Source organism: Microcaecilia unicolor, chromosome 3 (genome assembly GCF_901765095.1).
Source record: "Microcaecilia unicolor chromosome 3, aMicUni1.1, whole genome shotgun sequence".
Lineage (NCBI taxonomy): Eukaryota > Metazoa > Chordata > Amphibia > Gymnophiona > Siphonopidae > Microcaecilia > Microcaecilia unicolor.
This window is the reverse complement of record NC_044033.1, coordinates 28,543,434-28,566,400: the sequence shown is the minus strand read 5'-3', so window position 1 is coordinate 28,566,400 and position 22,967 is coordinate 28,543,434. Positions and strand designations below refer to the sequence as shown.

Sequence of the window (22,967 nt, the reverse complement as noted above, 5' to 3'; positions counted from 1 at the left end):
TCTGCCCCTGCGGTTATTGCACAGGAAGAGCATTTACTGCAAGTTAAGTGCGTTGCTAATGGGGCAGCTGCAGCTGCAATTTTGGCAATGCAATAAGGGTCCCATGCAGCAGCAACACTCCCCACCCGCAGACCTCTCCCCAACAATCTCATAAAAATATCCCCCACTCCCTTCCTGGACCTCCCAACATCACTCAAAAGGTTTTCCCACCCTTCTCCCCTAGCTCTTAACAGAGGTTCGTGGTGTCCTATAAGTGCATTCACTCTGCTGCCCCTCACTACCTCTCCACCCTCATCTCTCCCTACACTCCTTCCCAGGAACTCCGTTCACTAGGCAAATCTCTCCTAATTGCACCCTTCTCCTCCATCGCTAACTCCAGACTCCGTTCCTTTTATCTCGCCGCATCTTATGCTTAGAATAGGCTTCCTGAGCCGTTACGTCTAACTCCATCCCTGGCCGCCTTCAAATCCCGGCTTAAGGCCTACCTGTTTGATGCTGCTTTTGACTCCTAACTTGTCACTTACTCGTAACCTTTATCTTGTCTTCCTCTCTTCAATAGTCCCTTTCCCTATGTGTCCTTCTGTCTGTCCTATCCTTATCCCTTATTTGTCCTGTCTGTCTGTCCTGATTTAGATTGTAAGCTCTTTTGAGCAGGGACTGTCTTTTCTTCATGTTCAATTGTGAAGCGCTGCGTACGACTGGTAGCGCTATAGAAATGATTTGTAGTAGTAGTAGTAGTCTTGTGGTAAGGAGTGATCCCTGTCCATTGGTGGCCCAGGATCAAAATGGCACCTCTGACTCCTGTGAAACTATCACTAGGGATTTAAGCTACCTACTAAGGGAGCACGCCATTTATTGGCAGCTTAACCTCTAGCTAAATATGGGCCCCTTTTACTAAGCCGCGTAGGCACCTAAGCGCGCTCAACGTGTGCCAAAATGGACTTACCACCCAAGTACCGCATGGCTCTTGCGGTAATTTCATTTCTGGCGTGCGTCCGCTACGTGCATCTGAAAAATAATTTTTTTTGGGGGGGAGGGGGGGGGACACGCGTCAAGTGGCATCTGACGCACATAGGTCCTTACAGCTCAAATTCTTTACTGCTAGGTCTATGGCTGGTGGTAAGGTCAGAGACCCAAAATGGACGTGCGGCAATTTTGATTTTGCTACACGTCCATTTTCAGGAAAAAAAAAAAGAAGCCTTTTTTACAGGTGCACTGAAAAATGATTCTGTGCAAGCCCGAAACCCGCAAGCCACTTTTTCGCGTGCCTTTGTAAAAGGACCCCTATATGTGTGTAAGCACTCATACCAAAAAGATTTTACATAATTATGTGCACTTCAGGTGGACTTTTCCCATGTGCATAGTTCAAGTAGAGCAGGGGCAGTACAGTGATGTACGTGTGTGTTTTATAAAATTTGTGGGTGTGAACAGCCTTAGCTTACTGATCAACTTCTCCTGCAAAGCAAAAACACTCCACCCCTCCCTGATCAATTATCAACTTCTTGGCTTTATGCTCCACAACCACTGACACTGAAAGCAAACTGACAATAGTTTATTTGGATTTCTTATACTACCATTAACTAACTGGCAGATCACAGTGATGTACAACTCTTAAAACAAAGCTTAAGGCAGAAAGTAACTACAATATGTATAGGAAAGGTTCAAATCACACAGCTACAAGAAGAAAAAAGTAGGCATGCGGAAGAGAGGAGAGGAGGGGGAAAGAAGGACGCTCTAGAAACAGTGATGGAAGATGGATGAAGTCTCACATGGAATCAAAAGCTTGACAAAAAAAAACAGGTTTTTAAGGCTATTTTGAACTTCTTGAAAACAGGGCTTTTTTTGAGGGGGTACTTGGGGGTACTGAGTACTGGCACCTTTTCCATTGTGTGCTGAAATTGACCCATGGTCCCCAAGTTTTAATGAAAGAGCTCAGGTTCAACACACCAATTCTGCCTTGCCATAGATTCTGTGACTGGTTCCAGGGGTCCTGGCTATTGTGGGGTGAGTCCCTCAGTGATCACCCCACCCCTTAAGGGTGGCCCGGCATTTGAGTACCGGCACCTTTTTTGCTAGAAGAAACACACTGCTTGAAAGACAATTCAGTGTGGATTAGGAGTGACATGGAATTTCAAAGAATAGGGGCTGCAAAATAGAAGGCCCAATGCTGAGTAAATTCCAGTTGATGGGGCTGGGGAGACAGAGACGGTGATCATTAACTGATCGGAGAAGATGTGTTGGGGAGTAGGGGATAGTAAGGCTGGATAAGTATAAAGGATGTCCTAGTCTAAATGCTTAGAAAGTAAGAGTGAGTGGCTTAAAGATAATCCGTTTGTTAATCGGGAGCCAATGAGATTTAACGAAGAGGAGAGAAACAAGGTCACATTTCCAGGCGTGATAAAGCCAATGAAATTACTGTTTGATGGCAGTATTTGAAGAGTCTGAAGTCTCTTAAGGTTTGAATGAGCACAGGTGAGGTAAACAATATTACAGTAGTCTAGTCTAGTCTTGTCACAGCAGAGAAAGACTTGAGAGGTTTGTTCAGACAGGGGACCATGTGAACCTGGGGAGGTTAACGTAACTCCCTTTCTCTTATCTTTCTTGAGCTCCATTTATTACTGAAATAATTTTAAAAAGACTTTTATGCAGTTGGCACTGATTCCCACCGATTGCATCTGGGGGGCAGCAGCGGCGGTCCTGCCCTGGGCCTGGCTCAGTCTCTCAGCAGCCCTAGCCAAGGGAATCAAGGTCATCTGAAGAGCAGTGAAAATCAGCCACTCTCCAAATAACTTCTACCCACAGAGTAGGCCAGCAAAAAAGAAGTAATGCAATTACCACTTACCTAAGTACATGCATCAGTACATAAGTATTGCCATAACTGGCACAGACCAAAGGTCCATCAAGCCCAGCATCCTGTTTCCAACAGTGGCCAATCCAGGTCACAAATACCTGGCAAGACCCCAAAAAAAGTACAAAACATCTTATGCTACTTATCCCAGAAATATTTTCCCCAAGTCCAATTTAATAACGGTCTATGGAGTTTTCTTTTAGGAAGCCGTCCAAACCTTTTTAAAACTCTGCTAAGCTAACTGCCTTTACCACATTTTCTGGCAACGAATTCCAGAGTTTAATTACACGTCGAGTGAAGAAAACTTTTCTCCAATTACTACTTTGTTGCTTCATCACATGCCCCCTAATCCTAGTATTTTTGGAAAGCGTAAACAGATGCTTCACGTCTACCCATTCCACTCCACTCATTATTTTATGGACCTATATATTTAGGAGCACTACTTAAACATATACCCTCAGATTCAATTCCCACTGCAGCTCCTTGTGACTCTGGGCAAGTTACTTAACCCCCCATTGCCCCTGGTACAAAATAAGTACCTGAATATATGTAAACCGCTTTGAATGTAGTTGCAAAAACCTCAGAAAGGAGGTATATCAAGTCCCCTTTCCCTTTCCCTATAAATGGTGCCCAAATTTACATTCGTTCCTGAGATCCGTGTGCAAGTAAATTAGCTAATGAGCTGCTAACAATCAATAATTGGCTGCTCACAATCAATGACTGCCATTAATTGGCAGTAATTTGGATTTATGTACGGATCTGGCTGCGAGCAATTCTACAACGATCCATACCCAAATCCTCTCACAAGCAACCCAAAACAGACCGTATTTATTAGAGGGGCACGAGTGGGTCAGGGACGTTCCAATGAATTTCATGCAGCGAATACCTGCAGTGTTATAGAATTTGGAGGATGCGTGCCCATGTTGCGTGCCAGGATTTATACCAGGTTTCAGCTGATGGAAGTCCTCACGGACATAGCTGGGAATGAGAATCCCTGCTAGAGGAGTGGTCTAGTGGTTAGAGTGGTGAACTTTGGTCCTGAGGAACTGAGTTCGATTCCCACTTCAGGCACAGGCAGCTCCTTGTGACTCTGGGCAAGTCACTTAACCCTCCATTGCCCCATGTAAGCTGCATTGAGCCTGCCATGAGTGGGAAAGCGCGGGGTACAAATGTAATAACAATTCTATAAGGGTGTTCATCCCGGAGTGCCCTTTATAGAATAGCAGCAAGTGCTGATTTTTCCCGGTGCCTATTTTTCAACGCCATTTACAGAATCCGGCCCATAGTGCTGCTGAATATAACACATTTGTATATTATGCAAATCCATCAATGTACTTAAAAAGGAAGAGACAAGGAGACTTGAAAAGAGATTAGCCTTCCTTCCGTTCCTGTCACATTTCTGTAAATCAGGTCTACCTATACCGCAGCAATTTACAATTTGCTGTCCTGCTTTCAAGGAGTGAGACCCCCAGAGTATCTAGATGAGATGAAGCATAAGGGCCAGATTAACCTGTACCTGGAGGTAATCCTTAGCAGTCAAGAAAATTAATCTGTTACAAAAATTATCTAATTAAAACATCTTAAATACATTTCAGTAAACCTAAGATTAATTTCTGGGGGACAGGCTGTAATGCAGGTCCATAGATTCCAGGGCAGCAGAGGTGTTCTGCTCCACACAGGGCCACCGAGAGACTGAGCCAAGCCCAGGGCAGGGCCGCTGCCGCTGGGCCTGGGGCAGGGCCACTGCCGCCCCGGATTGTCGCCGCTCCCGCCCCCAAGAATCGCTGCTGCCACAACTGGGGTACCTTGGGGCTGGCGGGGATCCAGAGGCCCCGCCAGCAGAAGAATCCAGTGCTGCTCCACTCTATCCCTGCCCCTGCTTTTTCTCTCTCATCGCGCATGCTTGGTTTCAAAACCAAACATGGCCTGAGGGGGAAAAGCAGCTGCTCAGCACAGCAGTAGAAGCAAGCGAAGAGCAGCGCTGGAGGGGGACCTGGCGCTGGAGTTTTCTCTCTCCTGCTCCTGTCGGGCCTGATTACGCGGGGCCCGTCAGCAGCAGGAGAGAGAGAGAGAACGAGACCCTGGGGACCGGGGAATTTTGCCCCCCCCCCCCTCGGCTCCACATCTCCCTTCCAACAACCTGCAGGGTAAGAGGAGAGAAGGAAGTGAGCCTAGAGCAGAGCAGAAACCAATAATTCTGCTCCCTAATCCTGCACCCTTTTCTCCTGTTGCTCTTGCATGGTTCCTCTCACTTTCTCCCCCTGCTCCCAGTTCCACTTCCTTCTAGTGTCACAAATTTAGACCTGAGCAAACTTTGAAACCAGGTAGAATATCATTTCCTTCTTCTCACTTGCCTTTGCTAATGTATAATTGCTTATCTAGTAATCCTCTTATCTACTAACTGGCAGACAGAGAAATGAATTCAGAAGTGCAAATTCTTTCAAGTCTCAGTAATAGTGACTCAAATGTCAGAGTGTTTAAAATGAAAAACAAAGTTACCAAAGTTAATGGATATGGATCTGTGATATATTTATGGCAGTTCAAAGGTTGTCCTATTTTTTTTATTCTTTACATCTGATTATCGAGGAATTTTGCTTACTAAGCTTTGGATGACAGCAGACCATAAGATCAAAGTGCAATCCTTTCACAGGCTGTTGCTACGTAATTCATACTTAAACATCTATACAAAAAAGTGAGTTTTTACACCCTACCCCCTCACCCCTACCTCAGAAGTCTGCAGAAAAAATTATAAATAACTATCAAAGATTTTCCCAGAAAAATAACCAGCTAAGTCACTGGCAGTGAGATCAGAAGAGGGAAGGGCTATATTGCCATTACTGAGCATTATTGGTGAAATTTGGCTATATCGTAAACACGAGGGTATAAAAGAATGCCATAGGGCACATCAGCGCCTACGTTTACTAAGCGGCGCTATGGGTGTGTGAGAGTTTTTAACGTGCGTAAATGGTTTATGTACAATAAACACTAACGTGCCCATAGAAATGTATAAAGGTGTCTCCACCATTCAGTCTATATACTTAAGCCAGGTATAACCTCCGCTCACAGGACAAAGCCCTTCTCTCAGTACCCTTCTCCACCACTGCCAACTCCAGACTCCGCCCATTCTGCCTTGCCTCACCCCATGCCTGGAACAATCTTCCTTCACCCATACGCCATGCCCCTTCCCTACCCATCTTCAAATCTCTGCTTAAAGCTCACCTCTTCAATGCTGCCTTCGGCGCCTAACCACTCGAGATATATAAAATACCCCAATCTATCCACCCTATCAGACTAACTGTTCACTCGTCCTCTAGATTGTTCACTTGTCTTTAGATTGTTTTCTTGTCTTTTAGATTGTAAGCTCTTTGAGCAGGGACTGTCCTATGTTTAAATTGTACAGCGCTGCGTAACCCTAGTAGCGCTTTAGAAATGCTAGTTAGTAGTAGTAGTAGTATTTCTTTATAGTGGGCATGTATTCGTCATTGGTCCATATATAGCCTGAATGGTGGAGCCATGATTACCTGATGGATCCAATACTCAGGACCCTTAATGTGTTATATAAAAGATACTGTTAGGATTGATTGGGGTTGGGTATTGATAAGGAACAGTTCATGATAACCCCCTCCATTAAGGTTGAAACGATTCTAATTTCATAGAAATGTATAGGCACATTAGTGTTTAACGTGCCTTAAATTTACAGGCGTGTTAAAAACGCTAACGCACCTGAGTAAACATAACCCCCAAGTATCCTATGATAAATGGGAATAATTGGATAGTTATATGAATTCTTTAGTAATATGTTATGTGTTTGAAATACTGGCAAATACTGGCTTGGTGCGGCAGAAAGAAACGGGGTCCAAGTCTTCCAGCGTGAAAGATAAGTGTTCTTTCGGTAATTTTTGCTGGTTTGATGTGTAAAGTGCAACACAGGATAGGATCTGTTTTTGAGCACGAGCAGCCGTGTAACAGAGATTCCTTTTGGAGGTTTTTTTTGAGCCTATGATGAACAGAGGACAGCTTTGCGTCCGTTTCAGCTCCGATAGACGGTTCCTCGTCTAGGAGCTCTGTGAGGCTCTTTTTCCTCCTTTCAAAAATCATTCGAAATGACTATAATGATTTTAATGATTTAGTTGTAGGCGGCACTGATCTGTGCACCATTTTCATTTCAGTGGAAAAGACAATATTGCGGTATTATTTTTTGAAATGCTGGCTCCATGCTGCCTACCTGGTCCTGGGTAACTGAGGAACTGAGTTTGATTCCCGGCACAGGCAGCTCCTTGTGACTCTGGGCAAGTCACTTAACCCTCCATTGCCCCATGTAAGCCGCATTGAGCCTGCCATGAATCGGAAAGCGCAGGGTACAAATGTAACAAAAATAAAATAGATACTATTGGAGATTCTACATGGAATGTTGCTATTGGAGATTCTACACGGAATGCTGCTACTATTGGACATTCTACATGGAATGTTGCTATTCCACTAGCAACATTCCATGTAGAAGGCTGCACAGGCTTCTGTTTCTGTGAGTCTGACGTCCTGCACGTACGTGCAGGACGTCAGACTCACAGAAGCAGAAGCCTGCGCGGCCACATTGGTGATCTGCAAGGGCCGACTTCTACATGGAATGTTAGCAACATTCCATGTAGAATCTCAAATAGTAGCAACAGTGGAGGAGTGGCCTAGTGGTTAGGGTGGTGGACTTTGGTCCTGGGGAACTGAGGAACTGAGTTTGATTCCCACTTCAGGCACAGGCAGCTCCCTGTGACTCTGGGCAAGTCACTTAACCCTCCATTGCCCCATGTAAGCTGTATTGAGCCTGCCATGAGTGGGAAAGCGCGGGATACAAATGTAACAAAAATAAATAAATACCTAAAAAAATGTAATAAAAATTATTTGAACTCAAAAATAGGATCCGGCTTTCATTAAACGGTGATCCACAAACGTGCCGCTGTAAGTGATTTTGTATTTTATGGAAAAAAGTTATCATACAGATCTTTATTCATTCATCTACATTTATGTAGCTGTTCTATGCAGTGAACATATATACAAATGCAATAAATAAAAATATAACAACTCAAATATAATATCAACCCATCCGTATTATTTATTTATTTATAACATTTGTATCCCACATTTTCCCACCTATTTGCAGGCTCAATGTGGCTTACATAATTCCGCAAGTGGTGATTACCAGTTCCGGCTAGGAGAAATACATAGTTGGGGCAAAGGGACAGATTAGGTTAGGTTACAAGAGGAAAGTTTGTCCTATGATAAGAGCTAAAGGTAATAGGTTAAACTTCAATCATGACAAAAAAAATAGTTTGATATAACAAAAGAGAGGGAATGAAGTACAAACTAAAGTCCAAACAAAAAAAAACAGACCACGGGCCTTTAAAAATGGAACACAGTTCTTTAATGAATGAGCCTTGACAAAAAGACCCGACACGGGCCACGTTTCGGTGACTAGCGCCTGCGTCAGGGGTCTACATAGAATACAAAACACAGAAATAATATATTTTTAAAAATTTTTTTAACATATAATGAATAAAACCAAAGATTAATATTTAGACTCATCAAGCATATGTATATAAGCCTGTATAAACACCTAAAGCATTTAATATTTTAACATTGCATTTAATATTTTAACATTCTCATATATTATTATATAGTAATTTGAAAATAAATGGATAATTAATCAAAACAAAAATGGTAACTCACCACAGTGATGACATGGAAAACTTGGGGAATAACTCGAATATATTCCTCTACAATACATTATTCCTTACTTTTGGAATAAAATACTTTTGAATTTGTTATTCATCTTGTTATCTGCCAATTGCAATCAATTATGCAAATGGAATTTTGAGTAGCGACAAAATGGTTCTTTTTTTTAACTTAAGATCAAGTAATGCCACTAGATATTATAGTTTTGGCTTTTTTATATTTGAAGATTTATATATTTATTCATTTCTGTGCTGATTTGAATGTTTTTGAAGGTTTATAATATTATCAGTGTAATGTTTGAAATTTATTGTACATTTTAAAATGTTTTAAAAAATTATTTTTGACCTGTTAGTTTAAGCTTTTATGAATATGAAATTTAGTTATAGCCAGTATTATACAGTGGGGGAAATAAGTATTTGATCCCTTGCTGATTTTGTAAGTTTGCCCACTGACAAAGACATGAGCAGCCCATAATTGAAGGGTAGGTTATTGGTAACAGTGAGAGATAGCACATCACAAATTAAATCCGGAAAATCACATTGTGGAAAGTATATGAATTTATTTGCATTCTGCAGAGGGAAATAAGTATTTAATCCCTCTGGCAAACAAGACCTAATACTTGGTGGCAAAACCCTTGTTGGCAAGCACAGCGGTCAGACGTCTTCTGTAGTTGATGATGAGGTTTGCACACATGTCAGGAGGAATTTTGGTCCACTCCTCTTTGCAGATCATCTCTAAATCATTAAGAGTTCTGGGCTGTCGCTTGGCAACTCGCATCTTCAGCTCCCTCCATAAGTTTTCAATGGGATTAAGGTCTGGTGACTGGCTAGGCCACTCCATGACCCTAATGTGCTTCTTCCTGAGCCACTCCTTTGTTGCCTTGGCTGTATGTTTTGGGTCATTGTCGTGCTGGAAGACCCAGCCACGACCCATTTTTAAGGCCCTGGCGGAGGGAAGGAGGTTGTCACTCAGAATTGTACGGTACATGGCCCCATCCATTCTCCCATTGATGCGGTGAAGTAGTCCTGTGCCCTTAGCAGAGAAACACCCCCAAAACATAACATTTCCACCTCCATGCTTGACAGTGGGGACGGTGTTCTTTGGGTCATAGGCAGCATTTCTCTTCCTCCAAACACGGCGAGTTGAGTTCATGCCAAAGAGCTCAATTTTTGACTCATCTGACCACAGCACCTTCTCCCAATCACTCTCGGCATCATCCAGGTGTTCACTGGCAAACTTCAGACGGGCCGTCACATGTGCCTTCCGGAGCAGGGGGACCTTGCGGGCACTGCAGGATTGCAATCCGTTATGTCGTAATGTGTTACCAATGGTTTTCGTGGTGACAGTGGTCCCAGCTGCCTTGAGATCATTAACAAGTTCCCCCCTTGTAGTTGTAGGCTGATTTCTAACCTTCCTCATGATCAAGGATACCCCACGAGGTGAGATTTTGCGTGGAGCCCCAGATCTTTGTCGATTGACAGTCATTTTGTACTTCTTCCATTTTCTTACTATGGCACCAACAGTTGTCTCCTTCTCGCCCAGCGTCTTACTGATGGTTTTGTAGCCCATTCCAGCCTTGTGCAGGTGTATGATCTTGTCCCTGACATCCTTAGACAGCTCCTTGCTCTTGGCCATTTTGTAGAGGTTAGAGTCTGACTGATTCACTGAGTCTGTGGACAGGTGTCTTTCATACAGGTGACCATTGCCGACAGCTGTCTGTCATGCAGGTAACGAGTTGATTTGGAGCATCTACCTGGTCTGTAGGGGCCAGATCTCTTACTGGTTGGTGGGGGATCAAATACTTATTTCCCTCTGCAGAATGCAAATAAATTCATATACTTTCCACAATGTGATTTTCCGGATTTAATTTGTGATGTGCTATCTCTCACTGTTACCAATAACCTACCCTTCAATTATGGGCTGCTCATGTCTTTGTCAGTGGGCAAACTTACAAAATCAGCAAGGGATCAAATACTTATTTCCCCCCACTGTATAATATGACCTTTTTATAAAATGTAATATAAATAATTAAAATAAGCGTTTTAAACATATAATATTAATATATGAAAAAAAATTGGTCCAAAAGTAAGGAATAATATATTGTAGAGGAATATATTCGAGTTATTCCCCAAGTTTTCCATGTCATCACTGTGGTGAGTTACCATTTTTGTTTTGATTAATTATCCATTTATTTTCAAATTACTATATAATAATATATGAGAATGTTAAAATATTAAATGCAATGTTAAAATATTAAATGCTTTAGGTGTTTATACAGGCTTATATACGTATGCTTGATGAGTCTAAATATTAATCTTTGGTTTTATTCATTATATGTTAAAAAAAATTTTAAAAATATATTATTTCTGTGTTTTGTATTCTATGTAGACCCCTGACGCAGGCGCTAGTCACCGAAACGTGGCCCGTGTCGGGTCTTTTTGTCAAGGCTCATTCATTAAAGAACTGTGTTCCATTTTTAAAGGCCCGTGGTGCTGTTTTTTTTGTTTAAAAAAATAGTTTGAACAATTAGGATCATTAACATGCATAGGCCTAAAATCAATCTCATATGGATAGCGGCTGAATATTGCCACTAACAGTGTGTGGCAGTCAGTATATTACAGACGTATTCAGCACCAGTAATTATGTGTGGTGAAGCTGAATACGCATATTTTTCAACAACACAGACAAAGTTTAACAAAATAAGCTGGCTGCCATGGCTGAATATAGATCTATATACAGTGGCGTTCCTAGGGGGGACGGTGGGGGCGGTCCGCCCCGGGTGCACGCCGCTGGGGGGGGTGCTGCATGCGCCTGTCCTCCGTTGGTCCATGCTCTTCTCTGCCCCGGAACAGGTTACTTCCTGTTCGGGGCAGAGAAGAAGCATGGAACAACGGAGGGCAGACGCGCGCGGCACCCCCCCCCCCCTAGCGGCGTGCACCCGGCGGGGGGGGGGGTTCCTTTGCGGGGGTGTCCGCGCTGCATCGGGGGGGGGCGCTGCCCCCGGGGGCGGGGCGCATCGACAATCCGCCCCAGGTGCCAGCCCCCCCCAGGAACGCCACTGCCTATATATGATCTACATTTATTAATTGTTGACTTCCATATATCCAGTTATGTATCTGTAGATAGAATTAAAGTCTTGAACCCTCCATTCTTATTCAGTTCCTAAATGACCACAAAATACGACATAGAAAGCAAGACTCTTACCGGTGCAGGGTAAGATACTCACATTGATTTCTTCTTTTACAGTGGGATTCCGTAAATTTAAATCTGGCTGCTCCTTACGAAAACTGGTGAAAGTAGCACTGTTTTCTCATATCATCATACTGCCATGAAGAGTTTCCGTATACACTGACCTGTCCACACAGAAAATAAAGTATGTCTTTATTAACAGCTACGTGGAGGGACATTTTTGATATGACATCCTGTGCAGAAGGAAGGGATCCTCAGGAGCTTAGCCTAGAATGGGTGGCAGAGCTGGTGGTTGGGAGGCGGGGCTAGTGCTAGGCAGACTTATACGGTCTGTGCTGGGGCTGGTGGTTGGGAGGTGGGACTAGTGCTGGGCAGACTTATACGGTCTGTGCCAGAGCCGGTGGTGGGAGGCAGGGATAGTGCTGGGCAGACTTATACAATCTGTGCCAGAGCTGGTGGTGGGAGGCGGGGTTGGTGGTTGGGAGGCGGGGATAGGGCTGGCCAGACTTATACGGTCTGTGCCCTGAAGAGGACAGTACAAATAAAAAAGTATCTTCTTGGGCAGACTGGATGGACCGTGCAGGTCTTTTTCTGCCGTCATCTACTATGTTACTATGACATCTAAGTTCAATTTTGGACATTTTGCTAAAAACATCCAAAAATCAAGTGAGGAACGTGGAGGGGCATTTTTGAACGGGGCTGGCCATCTCAGAGGACGGTGCCGCGAAGGGGCGGCGCCAACCATATTTTCGAAAAAGATGGCCGGCCGTCTTTTTTTCGATAATACAGTTGGGGCCGGCCAAATGTCAGAGATGGCCAGATTTGAGATGGCCGGCATCGGTTTTTGCCCGTAATGGAAACTGAAGCCGGCGATCTCAAATACAGCCAAATCCAAGGCGTTTGGTAGTGGGAGGGGCCAGGATTCGTAGTGCACTGGTCCCCCTGACATGTCAGAACACCAACCGGGCACCCTAAGGGGCACTTCTAAAAATTAAAAAAAAATAATAAAAATAGCTCCCAGGTGCATAGTTCCCTTACCTTGGGTGCTAAGCCCCCCCAATCCCACTCCCCACAACTATACACCACTACCATAGCCCAAAGGGGTGAAGGGGGCACCTAGATGTGGGTACAGTGGGTTTGTGGTGGGTTTTGGAGGGCTCCCATTTTCCACCACAAATGCAACAGGTAGGGGGGAGATGGGCCTGGGTCCGCTTGCCTGAAATGCACTGCACCCACTAAAACTGCTGAGTATGACATTTAAGGCTGGCAAAAAAGTTTTTAAAGTTGTTTTTTTGAGGGTGGGAGGGGGTTAGTGACCACTGGGGGAGTCAGGGGAGGTGATCCCCAATTACCTCTGGTGGTCATCTGGTCAGTTCGGGCACTTTTTTGGGACTTGGACCTGAAAAAAAAGGGTCCAAATAAAGCGGACCAAATTCTCGTGATGGCCGGCTTTCTTTTTTCCATTATCAGGCGAAGCCGGCCATCTCAACGCACGCCCCTGTCCTGCCCCCGTCCCGCCCCCGCCCTGCCTTCACTACCATGCCGACACGCCCCCTTGAACTTTTGCTGGCCCCGCAACAGAATGCAGTTGAAGCCGGCCAAAATCAGCTTTCGATTATACAGATTTGGCTGGATTCAGGAGATCACCGGCCATCTCCCGATTTGTGTCGGAAGATGGCTGGCGATCTCTTTTGAAAATGAGCTGGGTAGTGATTTTCGAACCAGAAAAATGCCTATCTTTTTGTTTCGAAAATGGCCATTGCATAGACATTTTGTGCTCAGTGTATATTTCTTTTGTGATCATTTTCAAAATAATAAAAGTCAAAGGGAAAAACGCACAAAAAGGGAAAGGGAAATGGGACTTGATATACCACCTTTGTGAGGTTTTTGCAAACTACATTCAAAGCGGTTTACATATATTCAGGTACTTATTTTGTACCAGGGGCAATGGAGGGTTAAGTGACTTGCCCAAAGTCACAAGCAGGGGCGTAGCCACGGGTGGGCCTGGACGGGCCCAGGCCCACCCACTTTCCCTCCAGGCCCACCATCCAAATCCTTCATCGCTGTCGCTGCCTTTCTCCGCGGCTCCAGGAAACGGCCGTCCGGGAGGCAGCGATCAGCGTTGCCTGTCAGTGTCTGTCCTGAAATTGTGCTTCTCTTCTCCCAGGCTTCGCCCCGCTCGTCGCGCAGCGCTGCGCTGCTATTCAAACAGGCAGCTCCGCTCCTCTCTGCCGCGTCCATCCGGCCCTACTAAACAGGAAGTGCATCAGAGGGCCGGATGGACGCGGCAGAGAGGAGCGGAGCTGCCTGTTTGAATAGCAGCGCAGCGCTGCGCGATGAGTGAAGAAAAGAGCGTGGCGAAGCCTGGGGAGAAGAGAAGCACAATTTCAGGGCAGGCACTGACAGGCAATGCTGATCGCTGCCTCCCGGACGGCCGTTCCCCGGAGCCGTGGGAGAAAAGGCAGCAACAGCGATGAAGGATTTGGATGGGTGGGCCTGGAAGAGTAAGTGCTGGATTTGTGGTTGGTTGGTTGGTTGGTTGGGGGGGGGGGGGATATAGGAAAGGGAAGGGATACTTTTGCCAGAGTCAAACTTGTAGGAGGAAGGGGATTAGAGGAAACTGGGAAGGAAGAGAGCTGCTGGAGGTGGGAGGAAAAGGAGGAGGGGATCAGGATAGAAGGGAGAGAGCTGCTGGACATGGGAGGAAGGGGCTGGAGAGCTTCTGGACAAGGGAGGGAAGAGGGAGGGAAGGGAGAGAGCTGCTGGACCTGGGAGGAAGAGGAGGAGGGGACTGAATGGAAGGGAGAGAGCTGCTGGACATGGGAGGGAGAGGAGGAAGGGGCTGGAGAGCTGCTGGACAAGCTAGGAAGAGGAAGAAGGGACTAGAGGAAATGGGGAGAGCTACTGGACATGGGAGGAAGAGGCGGAGGGGACTGGATGGAAGGGGAGAGAGCTGCTGGACATGGGAGGGAGAGGAGAAAGGGGCTGGAGAGCTGCTGGACAAGCTAGGAAGAGGAAGAAGGGACTGGAGGAAAGGGGGAGAGCTCCTGGACATGGGAGGAAGAGGAGGAGGGGACTGGATGGAAGGGAGAGAGCTGCTGGACATGGGAGGGAGAGGAGGAAGGGGTTGGAGAGCTGCTGGACAAGGGAGGAAGAGGAGGAAGGGACTGGAGGGAAGGGAGAGAGCAGCTGGACATGGGAGGAAGAGAAGGAGGGGACGATGGAAGGGAGAGAGCTGCTGAAGGAAGGGGAGGAGGGGACTGAATGGAAGGGAGACAGTTGCTGGACATGGGAGGGAGAGGAGGAAGGGGCTGGAGAGCTGCTGGACAAGCTAGGAAGAGGAAGAAGGGACTGGAGGAAAGGGGGAGAGCTCCTGGACATGGGAGGAAGAGGAGGAGGGGACTGGATGGAAGGGAGAGAGCTGCTGGACATGGGAGGGAGAGGAGGAAGGGGTTGGAGAGCTGCTGGACAAGGGAGGAAGAGGAGGAAGGGACTGGAGGGAATGGAAAGAGCTGCTGCTCATGGGAGGAAGAGAAGGAGGGGACGATGGAAGGGAGAGAGCTGCTGAAGGAAGAGGAGGAGGGGATCTGGGTGGAAGGAAGAGAGCTGTTAGATGTGGGAGGAAGAGGAGGAGGGGATCTGGATGGAAGGGAGAGAGCTGCAGGACATGGGAGGAGAACTGGAGGGAAGGGAGAGAACTGCTGGTACAGCACAAGGAAGGAGGGAAGGGAAACAGAGATACCAGACCAAGGAGATGAAGGAAAAGGGAATATTAAACCTACAGCTTGAGGGAGGGAGGCAGGAAATCAAGCAACAAAACCAGATGCTGGAAAGAGGGGGGATTGAGAGGGAGAGAAGCTGGATGGGGTAGGGTCAGAGAGGGTAGAGATATATTGGCACTGGAGACATAGAGAGGGGAGAAGATGGACAGAGTAATATAGGGACACAGAGAAAAGGAGATACTAAACATGGAGGAAGATAGAGGTACAGAGATGGAAGAAGATGGAAGGATGGCAGAGAAAGAGGGAAAACAGATGGAAGGATGGCAGAGAAAGAGGGAAAACGGATGGATGGGGAGAGAGACACTGGATGGATGGAAGGATGGGGAGAGAAAGAGGGGAGATGGATGAAAGGATGAAGAGAGAAAGAGGAGAGACTGGAAGGATGTGGAGAGAGAAGGGACATTGAACAGAAAAGGGTAGATAGATAGATACTGGTTAGAAGGAGGGACAGAGGCATTAGATGGAAGGATCAGGAGAGAGGGTAGATGGGTAGAAGGATGGGGAGAGAAAGAGGGAAGACGCTGGATGGAAGGGTAGGGAGAAAGAGGTGACACTGGAGGGAAGGATGCAGAAAGAAAGAGGGGAGACTATTGGAAGGATGGGGAGAGAGAGGGGAGACACTGGAAGGATGGGGAGAGAAAGAGGAGAGCTGCTGCATGGAAAGGGGGAGTAGTGAAAGATTGGAGAATAAGAGGAAGGGGCATGGGGAGAACAAGGTGAGAAAAAGATGAAAGCCATAAGTAGATGAAGGAAATTAAAGAATGGATAGTAAGAATGAATTAAATCTGGACACAGAGAGAGGCAGAAAAATATTGAAGAAAGCAAAGAAAAAGGAGAGAAAAATGACAAATGGCCAGGAAACCCTGGCAGAAGAGTTAAGCGAAAACGAAGGAAAGCAGAATCTAGAGACACAATGAGACAAAGTAAATGGCCATACAACAAAGGTAAAGAAAATAATTTTATTTTTAATTTAGGATAAAGTAATATGGTGTTAAGAAAGTTTCAGAGACCAATACTTCCTTCCTTAGGTCAGGAGAGGATACCGTAACAGCATTATACTGACCTGAGGCAGGAGCTCACTGAAAAGGGTGTTAAGGCTATTAAATAAATTGTCTGAAATCTGATGCACTGAAAAGCAGCACTTTACCCTGTGTGACAAATGCATCTGATTGTGACTACATTTTGCTGGGGGGGGGGGGGGGGGGGGGGGGTAGAGAGAAACTTTTGTGCCCACCCACTTTGGGTTCAGGCCCACCCAAAATTGGCAGTCTGGCTACGCCACTGGTCACAAGGAGCTGCAGTGGGAATCGAAGTCAGTTCCCCAGGATCAAAGTCCACTGCACTAACCACTAGGCTACTCCTCCACTAGCAACATTCCATCTAGAAGCCTGCCCTTGCAGATCAGCAATGCGGCCGCGCAGGCTTCTGTTTCTGTGAGTCTGACATCCTGCACGTACGTATGTTTTATCTACTTATCCAATTCCAATCCTACATGATATTCTTATGCACCTTATCTGTATCTATATTCTGAAATTCTTATTCCATTAATGTGACTGTCGTTGTAACATTTTGTAAGCCACACTGAGCCTGCAAATGGGTGGGAAAATGTGGGATACAAATGCAGCAAATAAATAAATAAAATTGACGTGGTTGGCTCTAGAGTTAGTGAAAGACTTCATGTGGGACTGAGCGAGGCCACAGCTATGGGCCCAGAGACACCATCTTCAACAGGAAGGCATTCCTGCAGTTTGTTGCCATGAAGTTTTCCTAGCTTTGCCCACAAGTAAAGGCATTTTAACTGGCTTCATTTGATCAAATTGGGCTCTTTAGGATGCTGGCAAGTGACCTCTGATAAGTCACCAAATATTTCTAGCAGTCAAAATCAATGTTTTTACTCTTGGACTGCACAGAGCTCAGCCTGCCACTGTGTGAGGCATCATTTGACCCAGTGGCATACCAAGTGGGGGCGGTCTGCCCCGGGTGCACACCGCGGGGGGGTGAGGCACGCCGGTCAGCGTCGTTCGTTCCATGCTCCCTCTGCCCCAGAACAGGAAGTAACCTGTTCCGGGGCAGAAGGAGCATGGAAACGAACGACGCTGACCGGCGCGTGGCACCCCCCCCCCCAGTGGCATGCACCCGGGGGGGGGGGGTTCTTTCCCTGGGGGGGGGGGTGTCCTTTCACCGGGGGGTTGCGCTGCACCGGGGGTCGGGGCGCATCGGCGATCCGCCCCGGGTGTCAGCCCCTCTAGGAGCGCCACTGACTTGACCCCTCCCCTCCCCCCCACCACATACTGCTATGAATAAAATACCCCACAGAATGGGTACATAAATATGTGTTAGACCAATAATCAGTGGTGTGCTGGAGCCAGCTCGCACCGGCTCGCAAGAGCCGCTTGTTAAATTTTGACAGCTCTTGCGAGCCGGTTGTTGTAGGGGGCGAGCCGGCTCCATTGCACGAGGTAAGCATGGCAGGAGGGCGCCATGCTTACCTCCCCTCCCGCTCCCATCCATGTCTAGCGATGTCCTTCGCCCCCCCCCCCATCCTCCCCTGCCGCTCCCATCGTCAGTTTTCAATTACCTGCCTCGAAGCGCCGCATTATCTAAAGCCTGCCTGCCTGCCCGTCTCCAGCTGCCTGCCTTCCCTGCTTGCTTCTCAGGAGTTGGTTCGCGCCCTTAGTCCCGCTTCTGACATCATTCTGATGTCATTTCCTTTTCCCGCGGCGGGACTAAGGGCGCGAACCAACTCCTGAGAAGCAAGCAGGGAAGGCAGGCAGCTGGAGACGGCCAACAGGCAGGCTTTAGATAATGCGGCGCTTTGAGGCAGGTAATTGAAACGGACAGATGGGAGCGGCAGGGGAGGATGGGGGGGCGAAGGACATCGCTAGACCTGGATGGGAGCGGGAGGGCAGGGGAGGGAGGAGAACTGCTGGGCATGGATGGGCAGAGGGGGGCAGGGGAGAGAATTGCTGGGCATGGATGGGCAGAGGAAAGAATTGCTGGGCAGAGGGGGCAGGGGAGAGAAGAGAATTGCTGGGTATGGATGGATAGAGAGGGGCAGGGGAGAGAGGAGAATTTCAGGACATGGATGGAGGGGAGAGCAAGAGAAATTCTGGACATGGATGGAGGGGAGGGAAGGGAGAGAGAAGAAATGCTGGACATGGAGGGAAGATAGAGGAAGGAGATTAGATGAGGGAAAAGGAAGTGAGGAGAGAAACTGCACATAGATGGAGAAAATAGGCAGAATCTGGAACCACTGTACAGTCAAGTATGCGGAGGACCAGAAATGAAGAAGAAAGGAGGAAAGAAAAGAAATAAATGGAAAGGAAGCCCTGGAAACGGAGTCAAGGGAACAGATAGAGAGCAGCAGAATCAGATACTGGACCTGCATGATCAGAGAAACAAAGTTACCAGACAACAAAGGTAGAAAAAAAATAATTTTATTTTCATTATAGTGTTTGGAATATGTCCACTTTGAGAATCAGGTGCTGAACGTTAAAAGTTTATGTTTATTTACTTATTTATGGCATTTTATCCCATATTAAACATGAATTAGATTGGAACCTGGGATCATTTAATTTTTTTTTCCTGGAGAGAGTAATGTGTTGCCCCCCCCCCCCCCCCCCTGGGTATAGCCAGCTCTGCAATTTTTTTTGGGGGGGGGCGCAGTGGTGGACGGGGGGGGGGGGGCGCCGAGGTGGGGGGAGCCTGTTAAAAGTTTACCAGCACACCACTGCCAATAATCCTATGCCTAAGATTTCCCATTAAATCAGCTAATATATACAATATAGACAAAGCTGTAATAATAAAATATAGTATAGGCAATAATTACTAAAATAAAATCATATCTAAAATAGAAAAAATTATTAAAGATAGCCAGCCTCATTTTAGATAAAATGTAGAAATTGGAATTGAGCTATCCAGTTTGGGATGTGTCCAGTTCTGGTAGTATTTTAGAAAAGCATCTGCCAACATAGGGCCTTTTCTAGAACCAGCCCAAACCTCTAACTTGGTCAGGCTAGGGCTAGGGCTCCAGTTACAGCCTTCTTCCTGTGGCTGTGTGATTGAAACATGGGGCACTGTTATCTACAGAACCCTGTGCCATTCAAATAGTCGCTGTTTGAAACAGAAGAGCCCATGCAGTTCAAACTGATAATGTGCAGCTGTAGCCAACCGACACCACAACCCTAGCAAGACTTACTGTTAGGCTAACGAAGAGAGATGTTCAGACTGGGCAAAAAGGAGGAACATGGATTCAAATACTTAGGCGAGCAGAGAAGAATAACAGGAACTCAAAGAGGGGGGGATGAGGGCAGAGCAGAAGGATAAGCAGGAGGAGGACTTGAGGACCATAAACAGTGAAAACAGATGGGAGGGATATGAGAAGAGAAAAGGATGGGTGCCTGAGGGAGGTGAGCGAGGCTGAAAAGATGATGAAAGAAGGGCAATAGAGGGGCTGGGTAGAGGGAAACTGCTTGCATCGTTTTTGAGTAGCTTGAGCCACGCCAGGAACAATTCTAACTTTCAAATTACACAAGGTAGTTTCCCTATGCCTGAAATACAAACGCATAATCTAATCCCGATCATAGTCCAGTGTCATAGTAACCACCAATCTAGAAGTAAAAAATGAAAAATTTGGAGAATCAACTATGTAGACATGGATAAATCCTTCTTATCTGTTCCCTTCTCCACTACTGCCAACTCCAGACTTTGCGCCTTCTGTCTCGCTGCACCCTACGTCTGGAATAAACTTCCTGAGCCCCTATGTCTTGCCCCATCCTTGGCCACCTTTAAATCTAGACTGAAAGCCCACCTCTAACATTGCTTTTGACTCGTAACCACTTGTAACCACTCGTCTCCACCTACCCTCCTCTCCTCCTTCCTGTACACATTAATTGATTTGATTTGCTTACTTTATTTTTTGTCTATTAGATTGTAAGCTCTTTGAGCAGGGACTGTCTTTCTTCTATGTTTGTGCAGCGCTGCGTACGCCTTGTAGCGCTATAGAAATGCTAAATAGTAGTAGTAGTAGTGATATATTTTACACTTACAGTGGTGGAAATAAGTATTTGATCCCTTGCTGATTTTGTAAGTTTGCCCACTGACAAAGACATGAGCAGCCCATAATTGAAGGGTAGGTTATTGGTAACAGTGAGAGATAGCACATCACAAATTAAATCCGGAAAATCACATTGTGGAAAGTATATGAATTTATTTGCATTCTGCAGAGGGAAATAAGTATTTGATCCCCCACCAACCAGTAAGAGATCTGGCCCCTACAGACCAGGTAGATGCTCCAAATCAACTCGTTACCTGCATGACAGACAGCTGTCGGCAATGGTCACCTGTATGAAAGACACCTGTCCACAGACTCAGTGAATCAGTCAGACTCTAACCTCTACAAAATGGCCAAGAGCAAGGAGCTGTCTAAGGATGTCAGGGACAAGATCATACACCTGCACAAGGCTGGAATGGGCTACAAAACCATCAGTAAGACGCTGGGCGAGAAGGAGACAACTGTTGGTGCCATAGTAAGAAAATGGAAGAAGTACAAAATGACTGTCAATCGACAAAGATCTGGGGCTCCACGCAAAATCTCACCTCGTGGGGTATCCTTGATCATGAGGAAGGTTAGAAATCAGCCTACAACTACAAGGGGGGAACTTGTCAATGATCTCAAGGCAGCTGGGACCACTGTCACCACGAAAACCATTGGTAACACATTACGACATAACGGATTGCAATCCTGCAGTGCCCGCAAGGTCCCCCTGCTCCGGAAGGCACATGTGACGGCCCGTCTGAAGTTTGCCAGTGAACACCTGGATGATGCCGAGAGTGATTGGGAGAAGGTGCTGTGGTCAGATGAGACAAAAATTGAGCTCTTTGGCATGAACTCAACTCGCCGTGTTGGAGGAAGAGAAATGCTGCCTATGACCCAAAGAACACCGTCCCCACTGTCAAGCATGGAGGTGGAAATGTTATGTTTTGGGGGTGTTCTCTGCTAAGGGCACAGGACTACTTCACCGCATCAATGGGAGAATGGATGGGGCCATGTACCGTACAATTCTGAGTGACAACCTCCTTCCCTCCGCCAGGGCCTTAAAATGGGTCGTGGCTGGGTCTTCCAGCACGACAATGACCCAAAACATACAGCCAAGGCAACAAAGGAGTGGCTCAGGAAGAAGCACATTAGGGTCATGGAGTGGCCTAGCCAGTCACCAGACCTTAATCCCATTGAAAACTTATGGAGGGAGCTGAAGCTGCGAGTTGCCAAGCGACAGCCCAGAACTCTTAATGATTTAGAGATGATCTGCAAAGAGGAGTGGACCAAAATTCCTCCTGACATGTGTGCAAACCTCACCATCAACTACAGAAGACGTCTGACCGCCTGTGCTTGCCAACAAGGGTTTTGCCACCAAGTATAGGTCTTGTTGCCAGAGGGATTAAATACTTATTTCCCTCTGCAGAATGCAAATAAATTCATATACTTTCCACAATGTGATTTTCGGATTTAATTTGTGATGTGCTATCTCTCACTGTTACCAATAACCTACCCTTCAATTATGGGCTGCCTCATGTCTTTGTCAAGTGGGCAAACTTACAAAATCAGCAAGGGATCAAATACTTATTTCCACCACTGTATACCCAGTGCATTTTTTCTAGCAAAAAAGGTGCCGGGACTCAAATGCAAAGCCACTCTTCAGGGGTGGGGTGATCACTGAGGGATCCACCCCACAATAGCCAGGCCCTCTGCAACCAGTCACAGAATCTATGACAAGGCAGAATTGCTGTGCGGAGCCTGAGCTTTTTTTTATTAAAACTTGGGGTCCATGGGTCAATTTTAGCAGACAATGGAAAAGGTGCCGGTACTCAGTACCCCCTCAAAAAAAGCCCTGCGTATACCTGAAATTTCACGGTTAGATATGTTTAAGCGATATGCTACCGAAGTCCTGCATGTCCCTACACAATTCATGCCACCTGTTTCTAAAGTGTTTTATAAGAAAGAGAATGTAACATACATGGTAACATAGTAGATGACAGCAGAAAAAGACCTGCACGGTCCATCCAGTCTGCCCAACAAGATAAACTCATATGTGCTACTTTTTGTGTATAGGTGGAATTGATTAACTTTCTCCTATTTCTCAAGATACTTTGAATTTTTTTTTTGTGTCATCTAAAGAGGAGATAGTCATTCCAATTTTCTGTTTCCAATCTGTGATTTCTTATTCCATATTATGAGAGAGTCTGCCCATGTTCTGCCTTTGTGACCGAGGAGAAGGATTCTGTTAGTTTGTAGTTAGTATGGAGGAAGGGGAGGGCTGTGATGTGATGAGCATAATGTATGGAAATGCCATTTTGGTTTGCCACCACCCCATACCTGGCTTGCCACCTCCATTATCTCTCCACATACGTCTGTACAGAGCAGG

General features: G+C 46.2%; 1 protein-coding gene across 1 annotated transcript in view; it reads right to left on the bottom strand.

Annotated features, from left to right (window-relative positions):
- Positions 1–22,967, bottom strand: part of SLC3A1 (solute carrier family 3 member 1) — a 73,336-nt gene that overhangs the window by 34,978 nt on the left and 15,391 nt on the right. Inside the window, 2 exon segments of the mRNA XM_030195803.1 lie at positions 11,799–11,858; positions 11,860–11,925. Of these exon segments, the coding sequence (XP_030051663.1) occupies positions 11,799–11,858; positions 11,860–11,925 (126 nt within the window).